Raw genomic sequence first — 21439 nt, 5'->3', positions numbered from 1 at the left:
GTAGCTCAGTGGTAGAGCACTTGCCTAGTATATGTGAGGGAGGCCCTCGTTTCAGTTCCTGCTAAGACAGAAAATACATATACTTTGGGACTGTATTAAAATATGACTTCCACACAAACTTAGTTTCCTGCGTTGCTTTAATTTTCTTCAGCTGAGGCCTTGGGGAGCACTGAAGCCAAGGCTGTACCGTACCAAAAATTTGAGGCGCATCCTAATGACCTCTATGTGGAAGGGCTACCAGAAAACATTCCTTTTAGAAGTCCCTCTTGGTATGGAATCCCAAGGCTGGAGAAAATCATTCAAGTGGGCAATCGGATAAAATTTGTTATTAAAAGGTAAGATTATCATCTGCAGAAACAGGTTTTTAAAGTGTTTCCTAAGATGCATTTGATGAAGATGGGCCGTTGTTTTCCTTTCAGTAGAACTCTTTCTCTATATTTAAAACCAGAAAACGCCATTTAGCTTCATCTTCAGCAGGTGTTGGTGCAAGATGTACAGAACTGGGTCTGTCCTGCCCTTGACAGGCGTATGCACACACCAGAGCGCTCAGTGTCCCTGAGCATGGTCAGGGGAGTCGGTGAGGACAGCAGCACCTCCAGGTGCATACAGAATAGAAGAAGGGTGTTTCAGACACCAGATGGCATAAGGAGACGGGAGGTGTCGGCTTGCTTGCATGTCTCTACATGGAGCCGTCCTGCATGGAAGGAGTGACGCCTGGCACCAAGGGCGTGGTGTAGTGGACAATGGGATCCAGACTCAGACGATAAGCATAGGGAAGCCAACAGATGCATTGACAGTCGATGAAAGGTCTAGAACAGATTCTTCTTGTCATTGCTTGGGTCTGCACTTTCAAAAGAGAATTCTGGTTTGATAGACGAGGGTTAGTTTGGCTCATCTTTACTCACAGAAGGACTGTGCAATGGTAGACTGTCGCTTGTTGGTAGTTGTGTGTATTTATTGGGACTGAGAGTTAGAAGGGAGAAACTGTTTTGTGGTATAGCACCTTGAAGATTTAGAAATAGCAGTCTGCCTTGGTTTGGAGGAAAGCAATTATTTTGCACATTTAAGCATAGAGTGCCTTTGAAGACCTCTGTGTAATTCCATGTGAGTGTGTGAAGATTGCTATTTTCAAAATGAACTAGTAGCTGGACACAGTGATACTTGCCTGTAATCCCAGAAGCTCTGGAGGCTGAGGCAAGAGGATCAAGAGTTCAAAGCCAGATTCAGCAATTCAGTGAGACACCTGTCTCTAAATAAAATACAAAAAAGGGCTGGGGATGTGGCTCAACAGTCAAGTGCCCCCGAGTTCAATTTCCAGTACCAAAAAAAAAAAAAACCCAAGAAAAACTAGGCACCCAAATGGTTTTATTTCACTGCAGAGACATATTTTAAAATAATTCGCAGTGTACAGCTACCTGAGAAAGGTCTTTAAATTGTTCCTAAATGCTCTGTCGTAACATGATTCGTACTTTGACAGACCAGAACTGCTGACTCATAGTACAACTGAAGTCACTCAGCCAAGAACCAACACTCCAGGTAAGAGGGTGCGGAGTGTGTCCCTCTCCTTCCCTCAGACTCCGTCTTGGAGAGCTGTGGAGCCCTCCTTCCTGCCTCCCTGCCCGCGCCTCTTGTGAAGCTGGGCACAGGCACAGGCAGTGTGGACAGCTGAGCGTTGCTGTAGCCTGATGCTGTCTGGCAGCCACCTGTGCATCTGCCCATGCATTCTGTGCTTCCCTGTAGCCAGATTGGTGTGTTTCCCTCTGTAATCTCCACTTGGAACACAGGTGACACGTGTGTCCTCTGACAGTCTGGGGTCTTTTACACTTGGAGCCTGTCTTGGTTCTAGCTGGCCACAGTGCATCTGTGCAACAGGCCCACGTGGCCAGTAACTTTTCATGTTAGACCAAACACACACAGAATTGTATCCCACTCCTCGGGCCCTGTTGTTAGTGAGCTCCCCCGGTGCCCGCCCTGCGCAGGGCTGAGGCCAGGCCCCAGTGGAGGAAGTGTGTTTTTCCTTCCCATCTTCTTGTTTATTGTTGCCCAATATCAGCAAAGGGGATGGTACTTTATAGATCTTTTGTGGTTTGGGGACACCAATTGTCAAGGATCTGTAAATAGCCATGTGCAGTCTTCTGTGGCGTTCCATGTGCCAGGAAAGGAATGTGGACGGCAAGGTAAATCCCAAGTTTGCCTTGGGTGTCCCTGAATTTTCGAAGTCATCTTTGTGAATACCAAGGTGACCAGCGTGAGAGTCGGGTACATCTTGTACGTGTCCTGATGCAGCACCAAGAAGGGATTTTAAGAAAACCATGAGTTTTGAGCGCTCTTGCAAGAATAGGTTTTTCGTCATTTACAACAAAAATTTTAAATTTGAATTCTCCTTCCTGAATCACTTCTCATGTTTGACAAATACAGGAAAGCCTTCTTTTCCTTACTACCCAGGGTTTTTGTTTTTAAACCAAAATTAAGGGCATCAGTGGAAACAAATTAACTCCATTCCTATGTCTACATCTAATCTAATTAATTAGATCTAATTTTTGTCCCCAGTCAAAGAAGATTGGAATGTTAGAATTACCAAGCTACGGAAGCAAGTAGAAGAGATTTTTAATTTGAAATTTGGTAAGTAGAACACATTGGTTATGTCTTCCTGAGCTTAAAAACAAATGAAGGCCATGTTCTGAATGAATTAAAAGTTCAGGACCTACAGAAAGTTCCAGAAGTTTGTGATCGTGTTTATTTCTCCTCTAAACTTGGTACATAAACCAAGCAAATCATTATTTCTTTTGGCTGCAGTGTTCTCGCATGTCACTGTGGGAGAGAAGGGAGGAGTGGGGGAATCTCAGACCCACTGTCTCTACTTCTGATCTGGCTAACACCTGCGTGGCAAATAGGTCTCCTCATTTGTTTCAACTTAGATTTGTTGACAGCAGTTTCCTGGTGCGCTGTCTTGAGAAGGATTCTGAGGAGGCTCAGCAAGAAAGAGTGTTCAGTTGATTGGGTCTGTCTGTCATGGAGAAGGAAGTAAGGAGTGGGGAGCTAGAGTGTCCTGGGCGTTCCTGTCCATCATGTAATACCTAGTGTTGGTGGCTGTGTCCTTGAGGAGGAGCCTTGCGTCCTCTGCCTCTGGCCACTCGGCTGTGAGTGCTGCACAAATGTGACCTGAACATCTTGTGTGCTTCAGTAGCCAGCTTGCACCTGGAGGACAGTCCTGAGGCGGGAGGTGCCGATGCTGGGCCCAGAGCACAGAGGCCATTTTGATTGACAGCACAACTGTGGTCCTTCTTTTGATTTAGAGTGTTAAAATGCTTCTCTAGAAAGTACGTAGGTTTTAGGATGATTCTCAGATTTTCACAGCATACTAAGCCTATTGCCTTCAGTCTTAAGGGGGATGTGGGTAGATTGTAGGGACATATTTGTGGCGACTTAAATATGTGCAGAACATAGTAAGTCGCCACAAATAAAACAAGGAAAGGTTTTTATCCACCACAAGTAACGTTCTCCTGCTCTTTTCAGCTCAAGCTCTTGGACTTACAGAGGCAGTGAAAGTACCATATCCTGTGTTCGAATCCAACCCGGAGTTCCTCTATGTGGAGGGTTTGCCAGAAGGAATTCCCTTCCGAAGTCCCACCTGGTTTGGAATTCCTCGACTTGAAAGGATCGTCCGTGGGAGCAATAAAATTAAGTTTGTTGTTAAAAAGTAAGTCGTTGGCTACCTCAGCCCTTTTTGGAATTGGTAAAGTATTTCTACTTAACATTTTTTCTTAGAAGCGTGGGACTTTGAAGTCCCTGCTGGGAAAGCCTGGCTCTGGGCTGAAATCCTATCGTTATCCATTTCCTCTGCAAATCTTCTTTTTCTTTTCTTTTTTTTTTTTTTTGGTACTGAGGATTGAACTCAGGAGCACTTGACCGCTGAGCCACATCCCCACCCCTATTTTTGTTTTGTTTTTTTTTTTTTTTTTTTTGAGAGAGAGAATCTTTTAATATTTATTTTTTAGTTTTCGGTGGACACAATATCTATTTTATTTTTATGTGGTGTTGAGGATCAAACCCAGCACCCTGTGCATGCCAGGTGAGCATGCTACTGCTTGAGCCACATCCCCAGCCCCTATTTTTGTATTTGAGACAGAGTCTCACTGAGTTGCTTAGGGCTTCACTTTTGTTGAGACTGGCTGTGAACTTGCTATCCTCCTGCTTTCTCTCCTGATCTGCTGGGATTATAGGCGTGCACCTGTCTGCAAATCTTTTTTTTTTTTTCCTTCTGTTTTGAAAATTGGAGGCCAGCCTCGGGCCTGGGGAGGTGACAGGTGTGCCCCACTGCCTGGTATGGATGCCATGTGCTGTGTTGTTCCTGATACATCTTATGATGGCTGAACATTGTTGATCCAAGTTCTTCTTTACCTTCTTGCAGAGCTACAGTGGTTGAAGAAACTAATTTAGTTTTAAATTTTATTTTTCAAAAACACTGATCGTGGGCTGGGGCTGTAGCTCAGTTTGTCGGGTGCTTTCCTTGCATGCCCAAGGCCCTGTTCAGTCCCCAGCACCACTCACACACGAACACACACACCCAGAACCACTGGTCGTGGTCATTTACACTAACTGGCCCACCATCCAACTCTGTGTCCTGATTCTGACTTTTCTTTCCAGACCTGAGCTGGTCGTTTCTTACCTGCCTCCTGGAATGGCCGGCAAAGTAAACACTAAAGGTAAGAGGCGCGTGGCTCTTCCCCGCGCTCAGTGCTCTGGAACCTTCCTTGTCAATTTCCTTATGTCATACTTGAGCATGCACCATCTTGTGGGGTTTGGTTTATTTGTCATTTAGGTATTTTATTTAATGTTCCTCTTGTTCTTTCTCTCTCTCTTTTTCTTTTTTCTTTACATTTCATTGAAAATGTCATGTTTGCAATCCTCCTTCATTCGTGTTTCCACAGCTTTGTTGAGACTCAATGGAGGATTACACTACCAGTTTAATTCTTCAGGTTTCTTTGAAAAGAACCAAACTGTATGAATTTTAATACTCTGCTTTTATGAAGCATCCCCTTCTATAATTTTTTTAAACAATATACAAAAGTAATCGTGTCTTATTTTACAGCATTGCAGTCCCCTAAAAGACCACGGAGCCCTGGAAGTAACTCAAAGGTTCCTGAAATTGAGGTCACGGTGGAAGGTAAGGCCATTCCTTGGCAAGTTCTGTTGATTCTGCAGTGTACTAGTTATGTGAGTTCACTGGTTGTAGTTTTATGCAAATGAGTTTTTATAGACCTGGTCAATTTCAGAATGTTTTTTAATTAAAATAAAAAATGGAGACAGTAGCACATGGAGTTTTTCCCTTATCTTTTTCACCCTCTTTCTGCCTTTTTTTTTTTTTTCAGGGAAATTTAGGGATGGTTTAAGTAGTAGTGCTTTGGAATAAAATAGTTTTTACTATGCCCTCAAGTTGCCTTTCTTCTTTCTGCTCCAACTGGGTCTCTTGTCTTCTCATTTCCATGGTGTTAAAATACTCAACAAAGCACCGTATGTGTTCCTCAGCCGCTGGTACGCAGGAGTGTTGCCTGCTGCCTCTGCATTAATGAGAAGGAAATAACTGCATTGGGAGGATTCTTTTTGTCCTGGGTTTTTATTTTTTGTTGTTGTTTTGGTACCAGGGATTGATCCCAGGGGCATTAACCACTGAGCCACATCCCAGACTTGTTTTGTATTTTATTTAGAGACAGGGTCTCACTGAGTTGCTTCACGCCTCACTTTTTGCTGAGGCTGGCTTTGAACTTGTGATCCTCTTGCCTCAGCCTCCTGAGCTGCTGGATTACAGACGTGTGCCCCTGCACCAGGCCTGAGTTTTCAGTTTTGCATTAAGAAATTGCTGCATGGGGTTGGGGTTTGGCTCAGTGGGAGAGTGCTTGGCTAGCATGCTTAAGGCACTGAGTTTGATCCTCAGCACCACATAAATGAAAAATAAAGATATTGTGTCCACTTAAAAAATTAATAATAATAATTTTTTTTAAAAGTGCTGCCATCGGCGCTGCGATTGTGACTCGGTAGTAGAGCGCTTCCCACACATGTGTAGGGCCCTGGGTTTGATCCTCAGCACCACATAAAATTACATAACGGTATTTTGTCCATCCACAACTACAGATATTTAAAAAAACAAAGAAAGTGCTGCTATCAAGCGGAGCATGGGTCCCCGTTTAGGTCTCCAGCACACTGAGGACCTGTTTTCTCACATGAAGGACATCAGGCATCCTGCACAGTTCATTCATGTTCACCATTACCAGATTAAAAATTTGTGTTCACAAATGCCCAGAATCACAAATAGACTCAGTCCTCTTTCTCCTTTTGGATCAATCTGAAGGCGATCTGTCCTGCACACATGACCTTTCTTTCCCTGAAGGAACTCGTGACTGCTTTGAAAGTGCATGTGCTGTTCCTTATTAAAGTGACACACTCGGGCCACCAGGCAGACCTAGGCCTGAGTTCACCACGGCTTGTGCCCTGTGAGCCATGACAGTGCCTCGGGGAACACGAGTGCACAGGGAGACAGGAGAGGATTATCACCAGGCAGGGCACACAGCAGGCCTTCCTTGGAGGGAAGTGCCAACTGGCCAGGTCCACAGTCTGGAGAGATAGTGCTCCCTCTGGGAGCATGCGCATGTGCTGTTCCCAGCTGTGCTCACTATCCCAGTGCCTGCGGGCCTGGGCCATCTGGCTCCAGGTCACAGCACCGGGGCCTCTGAGGCGACTGGTCCCTGCCATGTACCAGTGATGTGTTGGTGAGGAAGGCCACTGAAGGAGGCTACATTAGTGGTTACAGTGAGAAAAAGAGAAGAAACGGAGGAGGACAGGTGAGGTGGTGAGTGCAGCTACAGGCCTGGTGTTGAGTGATACATCCCTGGGGACAAGGCAAGGTGCTCTACAAGAGCAGAAAGGGCAGAAATATAAACAGCCATGTGTATTTCTCAAGCAATGAGCCCTAGGTGAGTTGAAAAGTCTCATTTAAAAACACTGAGGACACCAAGAAAGGCTCGGGACAGGGAGGACAGCTGCCCTCAAGGGCATTCCAGTTCACCATTTGTTTCTATCCCTCTGACTCCAGTGTAAATTCACTGGGTGCTGTGCTGGTGCTATGGCTAGAATGGATTAACCTCTGGGTGTTAAATGTAAGTTTGGGAAAAAGTGAAGCGGGCTGTGGACATGCCCCCGTGTGTAGGCACTGCCTGGGGAGATGGGTTGATGCATAGCCAGGCGCAGAGGCGCATGCCTCTAATCCCAGTGGCTCTGCAGGCTGAGGCAGGAGGATCGTGAGTTCAAAGCCAGCCTCAGCACCTTGGCAGGCCCTAAGCAACTCAGTGACATGCTGTCTCTAAATAAAAAATAGGACTGGGGTGTGGCTCAGTGCTTCAATTCCCAGTCAAAAAAAAAAAGATTGATTTGTAACAGTAGGTAGGCTTCTGGATGTCACTCTGGCGTGTGGTTTTTAGCTTTTGTCTGTTCATCCTGTTGAAACAAAGCTTACTTAATTGTAAACTCTTGGCCAGAAAAATAGAGAAACACAGCTCGTGGAACTAAAAAATAAATATCAAAAATTCTCTCTCTCTCTCTCTCTCTTAAAAAAAAAGAAAGGAATATATAGAGATTGAATTCAGACCTAGGATTCTCTGGAGAATTATTTAAACTCAATTTTTCGTGCTCTATAAAACAGGACTAAGCGTAGTGTTGAATGCTTCAAGTTTTTAAAAAATTGAGATGGCATTTGTTTGCTGTGAAGTCTCCCTGTTTGGTGGTTCAAGTGGGCCAATTATGTGTTATCTCACTATGACTCCAGAGCTGGCTCCAGAGGCCTCTGACCACTCCACTGGCTGTCCCTCCTCACTTTCCGCACAGCCGCCAGCCACCGGCTGCTCTTTTATTTTCTACCTGATGTTCCGCGTGGATGGACCCGAGCAGCATGTCTCTGGCCCAGGGTTCGGCCTCCTGTTTGGAGGCTCCTCTGGGCTGGGCTGTCTACCTGTCCTCCATTTTTCTTCCTCCGTTAAAAAAAAAAAAAATTGTGGTGATCAATACACAGCACAGAGCTTACCAGTGTGGCCACTTCTCCACGCGTGTACTTCTGCAGCATTCAGTACGTTCATGTCATTGTGTCCTTTTCGCCAGAGCACCTGACCTCTCCCAGCTGAACCTTGACCTGTGACATCAACTCCAACTCTCCCCCTGAGGCCTGTCCCTGACAAGGGTTGTGAGCCGTGTGCTGTGGTACTGTCCCATCATGGGGAATACTGGGCCGCAAAAAGAGTGAAGTCCTGCCATGTGCAGTGACGAGGAGGAGTGGAATTCCTCGTGTTGGGCAAAACAGGCCAAGTGCAGGAGGGGGGCGCCTCGTGTCCTTGCTGTGTGGAAGGGAGGTGCTGGCTGCCGGCTTCAGTACAGGCATTAAAGTGGTGAGAGGAGACCTGGGTTCTGTGTTCTGTAGCAGGACAGCGTGGCTGTGGGGTGGCTTGAACCAGGCCTTGCGCACACTAGGCAAGTGCCCTGCTGCTGAGCCTCCGCCCAGTCCTGTGGGTAACGCTTGGTGAGAAGAATCCAGGGCGTGTTTCAGGATTGTATTTCAGGCTGGGGTATTGGGACGCTCCCCACAGAAGACCCCTGCCCAGGAGCTGGAGGTTTTGTGCCCTGGCTGGGTTTTCCACGCCGTGTCCCTGTCACCTGGCTACACCCCACACACAAATATTATGTCTCAGAAATTCCATAAAAACTGAACATTAATAAAGAATAGCAAATATACAAAATAACTTGGTTTTTTTCAGAACAAGTAAGACTAGATGTGAGAGGTTGGGACCCGAGCAAGAGAGAAAGCGCAGGCAATGGTGACGCCCACTGTGTGCGGCCCTGCCGTGCTCCTCTGCCGGCCCCTCTGGCTCTGTGCCTCTGTGAGACATGGCTAGAAAAGTGGTCCCTGGGACCACGTGGCCAGTACCTGGTTTCGTAGATGACCTTTCGGGTCCTGCAGCCTTGACTGAGTTGCAGCGCTGGTTGGTGCGGGACGGGGGCGTGCTGGCCCGTGCAGGTCTGTCCTGCATACCTGTTCTCCTTGCGGTTTTTCTTTACTCAGTTTCTGTTACCTATGGTTAACCATGGTCCAAAAATATTAACTGGAAAATTCCAGAAAGAAACAGTTCATAAGTTTAAAAAAAAAAAAATGCAGCTTCCGTGCACCGAGGTGTACAAAGCCCTGTTCTGCTTCCTGTTCTGGTCCTACCATCAGTTCTCTGGTAATGTGGCCAGAGGTGGACGGGCGTCCTTGGTAAGTTCTGCATTTTCCAAGGACCTACAGCGTCAGCTGCATCTCTTCTGTGCCCACCTGTGGTATGTGGGGACCCTGCTTCCGCGTGTCCTCGGTGCTCCTTGCTGTGTGTTGGTCCCTGGTGGCAGACGCTCCTCCAGGGAGCACCACTGTGTGCGTGCACCACACATAGCCTGTCAGACACTTCACTCGCACTCCTTCCTGAGCCGGGGCTCACACGATCCCCCTGCCTCAGCCTCCTGAGCAGGGACACGTGGGTGAGCTGGGCAGTGTCTGGGTAGATGTCTGAGAAGTGCCAGGTGGTAGGGAGGGAGCAGAGACGGGCTATGACCAGCAGTCATTGCCATTGTCGTCCAGACTTGGCTGTTTCTGGCATAGGCTGGACTGGACCAGAGGTACTACATAGTAGGATTAATCAGATGCTAGTCATGGTTTTTCTTGACTTTCCTTCAGGCTCTAACAACAATAATCCTCAGACCTCTGCCGTTCGAACTCCCACCCAGACTAATGGCTCCAACGTTCCCTTCAAGCCTCGTGGGAGAGAGTTTTCCTTTGGTAAGTGTGTTGTGGTTTTCTCACTTCGCTGCATTACACAAAGGAATGCCTCTTGGTCCAGGTGACCCACTGCTTTTTCTGGTAAGTTAGCACCGGCCATGACGAAGGTTGCCAACTGTCTGACCTGGGTGTGAGCTCACACTGCTGATCACCCACATGTCTAGTCTGGCCTTAAAGGACGTGTGTCGGGCAGCAGGTGAGGCCCTTATGATGGCAGTTTGGCCGTACCTTCTCGGTTGCTGTGATCTTAAACCACCTCCAAGTCGAGCATCGGGAAGGGCTGGAACTCGGCTGTCTAAAGCTAGCTTTCTGGGCCTCCGCTTCTCGGCTGCCATTTGTAAAACAGAGACAGCTCTGCCTTCCCACGTTGCAGTTGTGTGGACCATCGGCGTCAGCTCCTCACCTGTGCTCGATAGACGCTGTATTGGGAATGGGTTCATTTCTTGTTTATTTCAGTGCATGTCATTTCAGCCAGGGTGTCAGTGTTGCAGTCGAACACTTCTGTAGTGTAGCAGGGTGGGCGTGCTGCCAGCCTGGGACATGTTAGAAACTGAGGACTGTTTACTTTGTGCCTCCTAAAGCTGCACAGTGAAAGGTGAGCAACCCTGTCTGTGACCGTGAACGACACTCTAACCACGTGTTTCTCTGCAGAGGCCTGGAACGCCAAGATCACGGACCTGAAGCAGAAGGTCGAGAATCTTTTCAATGAAAAATGCGGTAGGTTCATTTTGAAACCTTACTGAAATATAAAGTAGCTTTCGATAAATCTAAGACAGGGAGCAGAGTTATTAAGTGTTATTATCTCTGGAAATCTGTGGGTTTTCCAAGTTTCAGTTTCTAACATTTTACTGAGCACCTTGCAAGACATCAAAGGATGCTTTCTAAAACTAAGTTGTGTTTTTGAGTAAAGATGGCTTCAGTGTCTGTGAAATGCTCACAGTGCATCCCTAGAGCTGAAGGTGGGTAGTGTGCAGGGGAGAGGTGCGAACTGTCTGTCCTGTGCGTCCCACAGGTGAAGCTCTTGGCCTTAAGCAGGCGGTGAAGGTGCCGTTTGCATTGTTCGAGTCTTTCCCGGAGGACTTCTATGTGGAAGGCCTACCCGAGGGCGTGCCCTTCCGAAGGCCCTCTACCTTTGGCATTCCGAGGCTGGAGAAGATACTGCGCAACAAGGCCAAGATCAAATTCATCATTAAGAAGTAAGCAAACACAGTGAAGCCAGGGACAGGCACATGGTTTCCCCTTTGTGCTGGGACTCTGATACCAAGGTCAAAATAGTCCTCCAGCCTCCTTTCATGCAGCTTGCCTTTTCCTTAGTGAGTTACCAAGGTACAGAGAGGGAGCAGGTCCTCTACCAGAAGGTGCTTACACTCAGGTTTCTACGGGGTGGTGCTGCTGACTCTTACCAGTGGTTCAGTTTTTCAAAGGTCTTTTTTCCCCTGCAACTTAAACAGTATTTTTAACTTCACCTATGTTTGCCTGACCATCTATGAATTAATTAGGCTAAATGAAATAGATGGGAATAATTAGAATTATTGATGTACATTTATATAACAGCCTCCCCAGCAGTTTGAGAGGCTGAGGCAGGAGGATCATGAATTCAAAGCCAGCTTCAGCAAAAGTGAGGCACTAAGCAACTCAGCAAGACCCTGTCTCTAAATAAAATACAAAATAGGGCTGGGGATGTGGGTCAGTGGTCACGTGCCCCTGAGTTTAGTCCCAAAAATGAAGTCCTACTAGGTACAAGTGTACTTTTGGGCCACATGGTTTTGCCATGTCAATCAGAGCTGGCGTCGCCACACTTCATGACCGTTCGCTGCCCTTTAGGCCCTGTCCTAGAGGCTTGGCAATAAGGCTGCTACTTCCCAAGAGGAGGTGCAGGGTTCGGGTCCAAGGCTTGTCGGTGTCTCTAGGCTGCACACTTGGGGCTTTTCCTGTTTTCATTCTCACACCTTGCCCTGATTCTCTCATGGACATGCCCCCAGCATGGGAAGAATGCAAAGTCAAACTAGGACACTAATGGGTTCGAGCAGAGGGATGGGCGGGTGTCAACTCAGGTGTTATTGGGCTTTTTGAGATGTATTCTTCATGGAACCACATTGTTTCTGTTTATGGTTAGGAGCTGAATCTGCTTGCACAGGGCTTCTAAAATCTTATTTAATCTTCGGTGATGACTTTTACCCTGGGTTAGCCATGTTTTCTCTCTTGCTTGTAGACCAGAGATGTTTGAGACGGCGATCAAGGAGAGTACCTCCTCCTCCAAGAGCCCGCCCAGTGAGTGTCCCTGGGATGGCCGCAGTGCTCTCCCCACAGGGCGGGTGTTGGTTTCGGGGTCTTTCAGATCAAGTGCTGAGTGGCAGTGCTCGCAACGAGAACATGCCGTAGTGGGAATGGTCAAACCCGGGTGGAACTCAGAGCGTGGCTGGAGGGGGGAAGCTTGCCTGAGGCCCGAGGCCCTGTGCCATCTGCCGGAGGGGAGCTCCTCACCTTCAGGTCCCTAGAGAAAACGTTGGTGCTGTTTGTTCTCCTTAATCTCTAATCTTAAATTTTCATCCTAAGGAAAAATAAATTCGTCACCCAATGTTAACACAACTGCGTCAGGTGTGGAGGATCTGAACATCATTCAAGTGACAATTCCAGGTATCCTTTCTCTGCCTTCATCGTGGTTTGTGGGTCTGTGTGGCTTTTCCGGGTCTCTGAGCGCAGGTTAATGGGACTTGTCCTAGTCACTCAGGGAGGTCCCACATCCTACAGGTCGCCTTGTGTCCCCAGGTCCTGCAGAGACCCTCAACCAGTACTGTGCTCTGTGCTTTGCCTGCCTGCCCCAGCTCCCGCCTCTCAGTCAAAAAATGATCTTCTATTAGATGAAAGTGTACTTTTGGGCCATGTGGCATTGCCATGCATCATGACCACCTGTGGCCCTTCAGGTCATGTCTAGAGGCTTGGCGATAAGGCTGCTGCTTCCCAAGAGGAGGTCCAGGGCTCGGGTCCCATGCCTTGTCGGTACCTCTAGGCTGCACACTTGGGGCTTTTCTTGTGTCCCTCTGCCCTGCACAGCACCTGTCATCATTGGAATAGGGACGCAGCACTTTCAGTTATTTTCAGTTCGGGTTGTAACTTGTTCACAGGACTGAAGTGCTGCAGAGACTAACAGAGCTCCTCGTGATCTACTTGAAATTAAAAGTGCATTTTTAAATTTTGAGTTTTCTCTGGACTGTTTTCAGATGATGACAATGAGAGACTGTCAAAAGTTGAGAAAGCAAGACAGCTGCGCGAGCAAGTGAACGACCTCTTCAGTCGGAAATTCGGTGGGTGTTGTATCGTGAGATAGTTTGCAGTAAACCAGGGATCTCCCTCCCTCCCGACCCCCGGTACTGGAGATTGAACCCCAGGGTGCTCTCCCCTGAGCTACTCCCCGGTCTGGAGGTTGTGTTTTAAGAAGGTCTGTTCAGTAGACCATTGTCATGTAGTCATAACCTCCTGATGGAAAAGAAGTAAAATTGGGGCTGGGGTTGTGGCTCAGTGGTAGAGCGCTCGCCTGGCACGTGTGGGACCCTGGGTTCTATCCTCAGCACCATATAAAAATAAATAAGCGGAATAAAGGTGTTGTGTCCAACTACAACTAAAATAAAATTTAAAAAAATCTTTAAAAAAAAAAGAAGTAAAATTTTAAAAATTGCTCCAATAAGAATTTTTATTGTGTTGTTCTATTAATGGTCTGTATCAAAGTTAATAAAACCAAGGCTCCTGTTTGTTTGCTGAATACAGAGAACTTAGCAGACAGGGTGGCCTTGGCAGCGCATACTACTTTGTGCTCTTAAAGTCGGCGTCAGGTATGAGGTCCTCTGCTTCTTGCTGCCTCGTTACAGGCGAAGCTATCGGCATGGGCTTCCCTGTGAAGGTGCCCTACAGGAAGATTACCATCAACCCTGGGTGCGTGGTGGTGGATGGCATGCCCCCCGGGGTGTCCTTCAAAGCCCCCAGCTACCTGGAGATAAGCTCCATGAGGAGGATCTTAGATTCTGCTGAGTTCATCAAGTTCACAGTCATTAGGTAAGTGGGGTCCCTGCTTAGTCACAGGGGCAAGTCTAGAGATGGCCAGGCTGAGACATGTCCCTGCCCCATGAGTTGTGTGGGGTCCAGAGTGAGGAGCAATGGGTGTTTGTTTTAACAGTGCTGGGCATCAATCCCAGAGCCTCGAGCAGGCAGACCGGTGCCCTGTCCCTGTGCTGGCTTCCTCTCCAGTTCTTAGGCAAGCCATTGGCAGATCACAGGAGGCCTGTATCCACCATCCCACCTGCCATCTCTGCATGCCCTCTGTCTGCTCTCCTGCTACAGTGGGAAGTGTGCGTAGCTGGCAGGGAGACACTGGGGCCCACGAGGCCTGCAGTGTCACCATGTTGGCGTGTCCTTGTGAAGGCAGACGGTCTGGGCTCAAACCAGCCATTTGTAGCCACGTCACTTCTGTTTCTCCCCCTGCGAGATGGGGTGATGTCGTCCCTTCTAGAGCGCCAGCTCCTTGTTGTGCTTACCCCACAGTGAGCCCCTCCCTCCTAGCCACCTCAGCCCATCACTCGATGCCACAGCCCTGTCTCTGGCAACGCAGGTTCCTGAGGGCAGGCCCCAGGCCCTCTGGGCCTTTTTTCCTGCACTCATGTCCTGAGCAGCCAGAGACTGAGCAACGCCTTCCCAGTAGCCATCACTGGGTTCTCTGTTCCTGTCTCTGCTCATATTTTTGCTGTCTCCACTTAAGTGGAGCATTTTATGACAGTGGTGTGTGTGTTCCTGCACACGTATGCCTGACACACGCGCGCAAGTATGTGCTGCTTTTTTTTTTTTTTTTTGGTTAAACTAGGCATTGGAACCACGTCCCCTGTCCTTTTTTATCTTCTATTTTGAGACAGGGCCTCACGAAGTTACTGAGGCTGGCCTTGAACTTGTGATCCTCCTGCCTCAGCCTCAGGAGTCATTGGCATTACAGGTGTACGCCACTGTGCCTGTCACACCCATCTCTTCTAAAAGATTAAAAGTAGTGGATAATTAGTGACACAGGTTAAGTATTAGTTGAATGTACAGGTATTCTTATACTGTTAAAATATGTGATTTGTTTCTCTCTTTAGACCATTTCCTGGACTCGTGATTAATAACCGTGAGTATCTCACAGATTCTAGTGGTATGTTGCCGGGATCCTGGAGTTGGTGGTGGGTGGTGGGTGCTCAGTGGGGCGCGTTTCTTACTGTTTTAACCCTCGGCAAGCTTGGTCATGAGTGACAGGATAGACCCCATTTTGGAGGTTTCAGATTTAAATGACTTATTCATGGTACGTAAACAATTTAAAGTGGGTCAGTGAGCCTGCGTGGTGCGGCCATGTTGGGTACCCCCATGGTGGGCGCAGAGCTGAGCGGGCGCAGCAGGGTGGTGTGGCCTGACTGTTCACTGACTGGCTCCATAAGGAAAGCTTTGCAGCGGAGGCCATAAGTAGGTGCCCAACCCTCAGCGTCTGGGTGTGGTGTCACAGACCGCAAGGCAGGATGTCACTGACAGCATAGGCCACAAACTGTGACTTGACTTGCCCACGTGGGCTCGCATGTTGCTCAGTAGACAAAGGTGGGTGTCCTCCCAGTGCCCTGTGTCCATGTCGTCAGGAGTGCTCAGAGCACTGTGGTTCTGCTGGTCTGTTCTGCGCTGTGCTGTGACTTCATCGCTGCAGGTTGTCAACGTGGTGACCATTCTTTTCTGAGACCCTCAGAGTGTCTCCATCTTTTCTGATTAGAGTCGCTGTTCTCTCCCGAGCTCCATCTGCTCTGTGTTCACTCCCTAGAAGCCAGCCACCCCAGGGCTGCGCTCTGTGGGTCACCGTCACCTGGAAACTGAGCAGCTGGGGCTGTTGCACCTGCTTTGCAGAGTGGCCTCCCCTGGTGGGGGCATGGGTTCTGGCTCTTCGCCTTCTGGGCTTTGAGTGTGACTTAGTCATAATGTCCTCGCTGGCTCCTGATGGAAGCTCCGAGTTCCTCTCCTGTCGAGCCCCCTCAGTGTGCCTTCTGCTGGGCAGTGTTAGTATCTGCCTTCTTGACCTCAGCTCTGGTCACACTGGGACCCTTGCCATTTGAGGGAATCCCACAGTGATTTCCCCTTTGATTCTTTTTATGGATCTCAGTTCATCTGTCCCTCGTATGATGTTTAAGAGCCAAGGAACAGCATGTCTCTAGCTGCCTGCCCCAACTGGGTTGAAAGGGCATGGATCTGTGCTCATCCTCGTACAGCAGTGGGCACTGGAGTTCTGTGGTTGTTACTGTGACATTCGTGGTTTGGTGGAATATACCGGAATCTTTAATCACTGTTCTTTCTCGTCACGTGGCAGAGTTGTACCCGTGGACCCGTCAGATGTGACTGGGTGTTACTCAGTTGTTGTCTGAACTCTCTGCTTCTTTTTTCAGAGTTGGTTGATCAGAACGAGTCAGAAGGCCCTGTGATCCAAGGTAAGAGGAGCCGTGGGACAGAACATCCCCCGCCTGGGCAGCTCCCTGGAGCTGCGGCCTGCTGTCGGTTCTGCAGTGTGACACACACACCGTCTGGGTTTTCTGGACACCTGTGTTTGGAAGCCCAGAACATTTTCACAGCTGGGGCTGGGGCTCAGGCTCAGGGACAAAGTGCTCACCAAGCGTGTGTGAAAAACTCACACACACACACACACACACATTCTCTCTCTCCTCTCTTTCTTCTCTCTCTCCTCTCTTTCTTCTCTCTTCTCTCTCTTTCTCTCTCTCTCTCTCTCTCTCTCTCTCTCTCTCTCTCTCTCTCCCCCCCCCCCCTCTCTCCACTAATTCAAGCTGCGGGTCCTGACTGAAAACTGGGGGCCACAAATTGTTTGAGCCCACTGTCCTGGGTCAGGTGCAAGGTCATGAACCGAAAGGTGTGGGGAGTGGAAGGAAATGTCAGGGTGAAAGAGTCGTCTTTTTACTCAGGCTGTCCTGGAGCTTGAGATCCCCCTCCCCCAGTCTCCCAAGTCACTGGAGTCACAGGCATGTGCCACCTACCTGTCTCCTGCTGGCACTTTCTGGCACTTGCTGCAAATCAGTGAGCCAGCTTGTTTCGGGTAGGAGTTGTCTTTTTGAATTTCCTCAAAAATGGGGAGTGGCTGCTACTGTTGAGATTGTTGAAAGTAATGAAAAGCTTTTATTGAAGGCAACCCAGGGAAGAATGGATGGAAAACAGAAGGAGCTTCCTGCTCCCTGTTCACAGCCACATCAGGATTGGTGCCAGCTGGGCTCCGGGGCAGGACGCTTGCCTAGCAGGTGTGAGGCACTGGGTTCCATCCTCAGCACTGCATACAAATAAGTACATAAATTAAATACAGGTATTGTGTCCATCTACAACTAAAAATTAAAAAGAAAGAATTCAAAAAAGAATCTCAAGTTCAAAGCCAGCGTCAGCAGCGGCAAGGCGCTAAGCAACTCATTGAGACCCGGTCTCTAAATAAAATACAAAATAGGGCTGGGCATGTGGCTCAGCAGTTGAGTGCCCCTAAGTTCAGTCCCCGGTACCAAAAAAAAAAAGATTGTTACTTGGAGCTGGGTGCGGTGGCCCTTTTTTATGATCCCAGCTGCTCAGAAGGCTGAGGCAGGAGGACAACAAGTTCAAGGACAGCTGCAGCAACTTTAGGGAAACCTTAACTCAAAAAATAGGAAGGACTGGGGATGTAGCCCAGTTGTAGAGCACCCCTGGATTTAATCCACAGTACTGCAAAAATAAAAAAAGATTGTTATTTACTTGTGAGTGCGTTGCTCAGGTGCATGCTTAGCATGTATGAGTCCCTGGGCTCCGTTCCCAGCACACTCCCCCTCAAAAAACTGCTTCTAGGGGCTGGAGTTGTGGCTCAGTGGTAGAGCACTTGCCTAGCATGTGTGAGGCTATGGGTTCAATTCTCAGCACCAGGGGAGGGGAGGGGGGATAGTAGAGGATAGGAAAGGTAGCAGAATACAACAGTTACTAATAGGGCATTATGTAAAAATGTGGATGTGTAACCGAAGTGATTCTGCAATCTGTATTTGGGGTAAAATTGGGAGTTCATAACCAACTTGAATCTAATGTATGAAATATGATATGTCAAGAGCTTTGTAATGTTTTGAACAACCAATAAAAAAAAGTGGGGAAAAACAAAATTCTCAGCACCACATCTAAATAAATGAATAAAATAAAGGTCCATCAACATCTAAAAAAATATTTTTTTAAAAAAATGCTTCTGAAGGGCTGGGTTGTGGCTCAGCACTTGCCTAGCCCGGTGAGGCCCTGGGTTCGATTCTCATCACCACAGTCAAATAGATGAATAAAATAAAGATCCATCAACATTTTAAAAAAAAATTGTTACCGAAGACTTCATTTGTGTGGTTGTATATTCTCACTTATTAACACATCTCAGAAAAGTAGGAATTTGAAAATGTTGTTGAATAGTTTTAGGTGGAATCTCCAGACACTGGTTATGGTTTCTTCTTGGGCTTGTGGTTTGCTTACAAAGATTAGAAGGTTTCTCCCTTGTCCTCCTTCCAGAGTCTTAAATAATTGAAAGCATCCTTTGAACACTATTAAAATAAGTCTTCATGTATTTCTCTTTAGAATCAGCTGAGCCAAGCCAGTTGGAAGTACCAGCAACAGAAGGTAAAAGGGTGGTTGCGGTCCACTTGGGAAAGTCTGAAGATTCTGAAGGCTTTTATTAGGACAGATGATAAATTGCTTATAAATGTGTGGTGGTTTTGTTCTTTTGTTTGTGAGTGAACTGGAATCGTAGTTTATGCCAGGAGATGTTTAGAGCTGACCCATGGCTTCTGTTCCTTTGTTTTCCTAGATAATTTTGGTAAATTCTAGAGCAGTTGAATAACTGCTGTGTAACTGAAGTGGTGCTTAATGGTCGTCATTGAGTGTATAGACATAATGAGATGTTTCTCTTTGAAAATACGAGTAACAAGGGCTTGTTGATGTCGCTCAGTGGTAGAGGGCTTACCTAGCATGCAAAGGCCCTGGGTTCAATCCCAAGCCCTGCAAAAAAAGTAGAGAAAACACAAGTAATAAAATATACAATTTAACTCATGTCAGTTGTGAATGGATGGGTAATTGGCAGGCTTTCATTAGCAGTGATTGATCAGCACCCTATTATTTTTCCTGATAGAAATTAAGGAGACTGACGGAAACTCTCAGATCAAGCAAGAACCAGATCCCACGTGGTAGACCTCTTCCCTCCCAGGGTGAGTTGCCACTGCATCCCCTCTGCTGTTCCCTGTCCATTCGGACCAGCTGCATGTCCATCTGCCCATCAGCGTCCTTCCTTCTCCTGGGAGATGCTGCACCACCTTCAGGGATGCAGGGCCATGTGCAAGGTCTGCAGGATTGTTTGAGCTAGGAGCTTAAAACAGAGGTTTTCCTTGTATCGACATCCCTCTTTGAGTCAACGAGGTAAAGGCTGGATTTGCCCCCAGCCACTGGAATTCCTCTGAGGCATTATCACTGGACTTCTGTCTTGTAGTAATAGTCAGCCAGGTGCATGGTGCATGCCTGTCATTCCCACAGCTCAGGAGGCTGAGGTAGGAGGATCTCCAGTTCAAAGCCAGCCTCAGCCGCTTATTGAGGCCCTAAGCACCCTAGCAAGACCTTGTCTCTAAATAAAATATAGAAAGAACTGGGGATGTCGCTCGGTGGTTAAGTGCCCCTGGGTTTAATTCCTGATGCCAAAAAAAATACCAAACAGTTTTTGCAGAGTGTGGTGGAGCCTCAGGTGCGTTCTTAGTTCTGCATGTTGAGTTACAAGTCCAGTTTTACTGTTCTAGGTGTAGATTAGACCAAGAGTCAGGAAAATGGGAGTCTGTCCTCCTGGACCCCTGAACCACCTCTGTCCATGCGCTGGTGGCTACTGGAACCAGCTGTGGCTGGTTCTGATGTGCAGACCCTGACTGTGACTTATTGGATCCAGCCACTTGATTGAAATTTGTCTTTTGTTGCCAATTCATAGACTTCAGGTCTCATGTCACCTCATAAGTGCATTTCAGTCCAAGTAATTGTAATCAAAAATTGCAGTTCTGTGTTCTAATATGTGTGAATGTGAAATTCCTTTTAATCAGATTAACCTGTCTTCTTGTTTGTTCTTTCTCATTTTAGCTTAAGGTGTCAGTGGTTGAGAAGAGCTTTTTGGACCTGTTACTGCCCCAAGCTGTGTAATATACTTGTATAACAGAAATACCTTCTATACAAACCTTTTTTTCTACTTTTAGATAGAAATGTCTACTTTTTCAGCAGTTCTGTGAATTGAATTAAAGAGCAGAGTGACTGTAGATTTGGAATGGCTGGTTTACTTTGGAATGTATATTAAGGATTTCAGCAATGCTGGGAACACGACAGGGAAATGACAGGGACGACTCTCAGCAGATGTTTGGACGTATCCAGCAGAGCCTTCGGCGTGGTGTGTATTTTCCAGTTGAGAGAAGATATGTCCTACGGGAACATCTCAGCTTCTGCAGCGAAGAAAATTCCTGTGATAGTCAGTTCTTTAGTTTTTCTATTGGAAGAATCATTTAAATGCTCCTTGTTCACTGCTGTCCTTGAAGGCCGAGTGAACAGTAGTCATCTGTATATTTGACTAGACCTTTTCCTAAGCTATCTATCATGGTTCCTGCGTTTTTATCATAATGAAGAGAACCACCGTGTGGACGCCTGACGGTCGGTGAGAGGCCCAGCGTGGGTGGACGGCCTGCAGATCCCTCTTCCACTTCTACGCTTCGTCCAAAGCGTAGCCTGGGAGTCAGGGTTGGGTCTGAGCGCTCAGGCGAGCCGCGCCTCAGAATCTGTGGCGTGGGCTGTCACCGTCTGTCATTTTCTAATTCTGCGTGGGACACTGAGGCACCATTGGGCAGCAGGGCCAGCAGGTTGATTGATTCTGCACCCTTGCTATTCTGCGCCATACGTAGGAGAGTCCTGGTGTGGGGGGAGTTCACAGACAGTGGGTCTCGATGCCGGCTGTGGAGCTGGAGGCGGGGAGGCATAGCGCTCTCTTTACTTATCACGATGTTCACATGGAGAATCATATACACGGTAGCAAAATAGGCATTTTTATGTGTTGCTTATATTTTACCTCAAATTAAATTGTAGATATAGGGTAATAAATAAAATCCATCCATGCCTTTCACTCACCCCCTTATTTCTTTCTGAGGTGTCTTTTTGAGTGCCTGGGAGCCCAGTGGGTGGGGTGGTGGCAGGTGATCTATGGACGAGGGCCAGGTTGGCGCTGCCTAGAGCCTGTGGTACCTGGTGGGTGGACACAGCTGTCCCTCGTGTTCCTGAGGCCTCTGTCACGCCAGTCCTCCTCCAGTCTCCCTGGGGTGTGCCAGCCATGGGGGAAGAAGCGTAGTTTAGGTAAGTGTGCTCAGTTTCCTTTGGGTTTTGTTTTGTTTTTTGAGGCAGGGTCTCACTTCTGCTGGTCTTGAAATCACATGCTCTTCCTGCTCCAGTCTTCCAAGTGGTGGGGTTCCAGGTGGAGCCCCTGCGCATTGAGCGCTTTGTAGGCCAGACCCCTCTCTGCAGAGGGAGGGGACTGCCAGCCGCATGGGG

At 47.7% G+C, this 21439-nt stretch overlaps 1 protein-coding gene across 8 annotated transcripts in view; it reads left to right on the top strand.

Annotated features, from left to right (window-relative positions):
- Gtf2i (general transcription factor IIi) overlaps positions 1-21021 on the top strand; it is an 89970-nt gene extending 68949 nt beyond the window's left edge. For all 8 annotated transcript variants that reach the window (XM_071605370.1, XM_071605368.1, XM_071605369.1 and 5 more), the window contains 18 exons: positions 152-335; positions 1478-1536; positions 2551-2622; positions 3517-3700; positions 4648-4706; positions 5093-5167; positions 9749-9850; positions 10502-10567; positions 10863-11046; positions 12063-12121; positions 12407-12487; positions 13072-13155; positions 13717-13900; positions 14968-14996; positions 16285-16326; positions 18461-18502; positions 19011-19086; positions 19994-21021. In XM_071605370.1, the coding sequence (XP_071461471.1) occupies positions 152-335; positions 1478-1536; positions 2551-2622; positions 3517-3700; positions 4648-4706; positions 5093-5167; positions 9749-9850; positions 10502-10567; positions 10863-11046; positions 12063-12121; positions 12407-12487; positions 13072-13155; positions 13717-13900; positions 14968-14996; positions 16285-16326; positions 18461-18502; positions 19011-19069 (1565 nt within the window). In that variant the 3' untranslated portion in view covers positions 19070-19086; positions 19994-21021. The remainder of the gene's footprint in view (positions 1-151; positions 336-1477; positions 1537-2550; positions 2623-3516; positions 3701-4647; positions 4707-5092; positions 5168-9748; positions 9851-10501; positions 10568-10862; positions 11047-12062; positions 12122-12406; positions 12488-13071; positions 13156-13716; positions 13901-14967; positions 14997-16284; positions 16327-18460; positions 18503-19010; positions 19087-19993) is intronic.
- The last annotated feature ends 418 nt before the right edge of the window (positions 21022-21439 follow it).

This window comes from Marmota flaviventris, chromosome 19 (genome assembly GCF_047511675.1).
Source record: "Marmota flaviventris isolate mMarFla1 chromosome 19, mMarFla1.hap1, whole genome shotgun sequence".
Lineage (NCBI taxonomy): Eukaryota > Metazoa > Chordata > Mammalia > Rodentia > Sciuridae > Marmota > Marmota flaviventris.
Note: the sequence above shows the minus strand (reverse complement) of the source record. Positions and strands in the feature narration are given on the sequence as shown.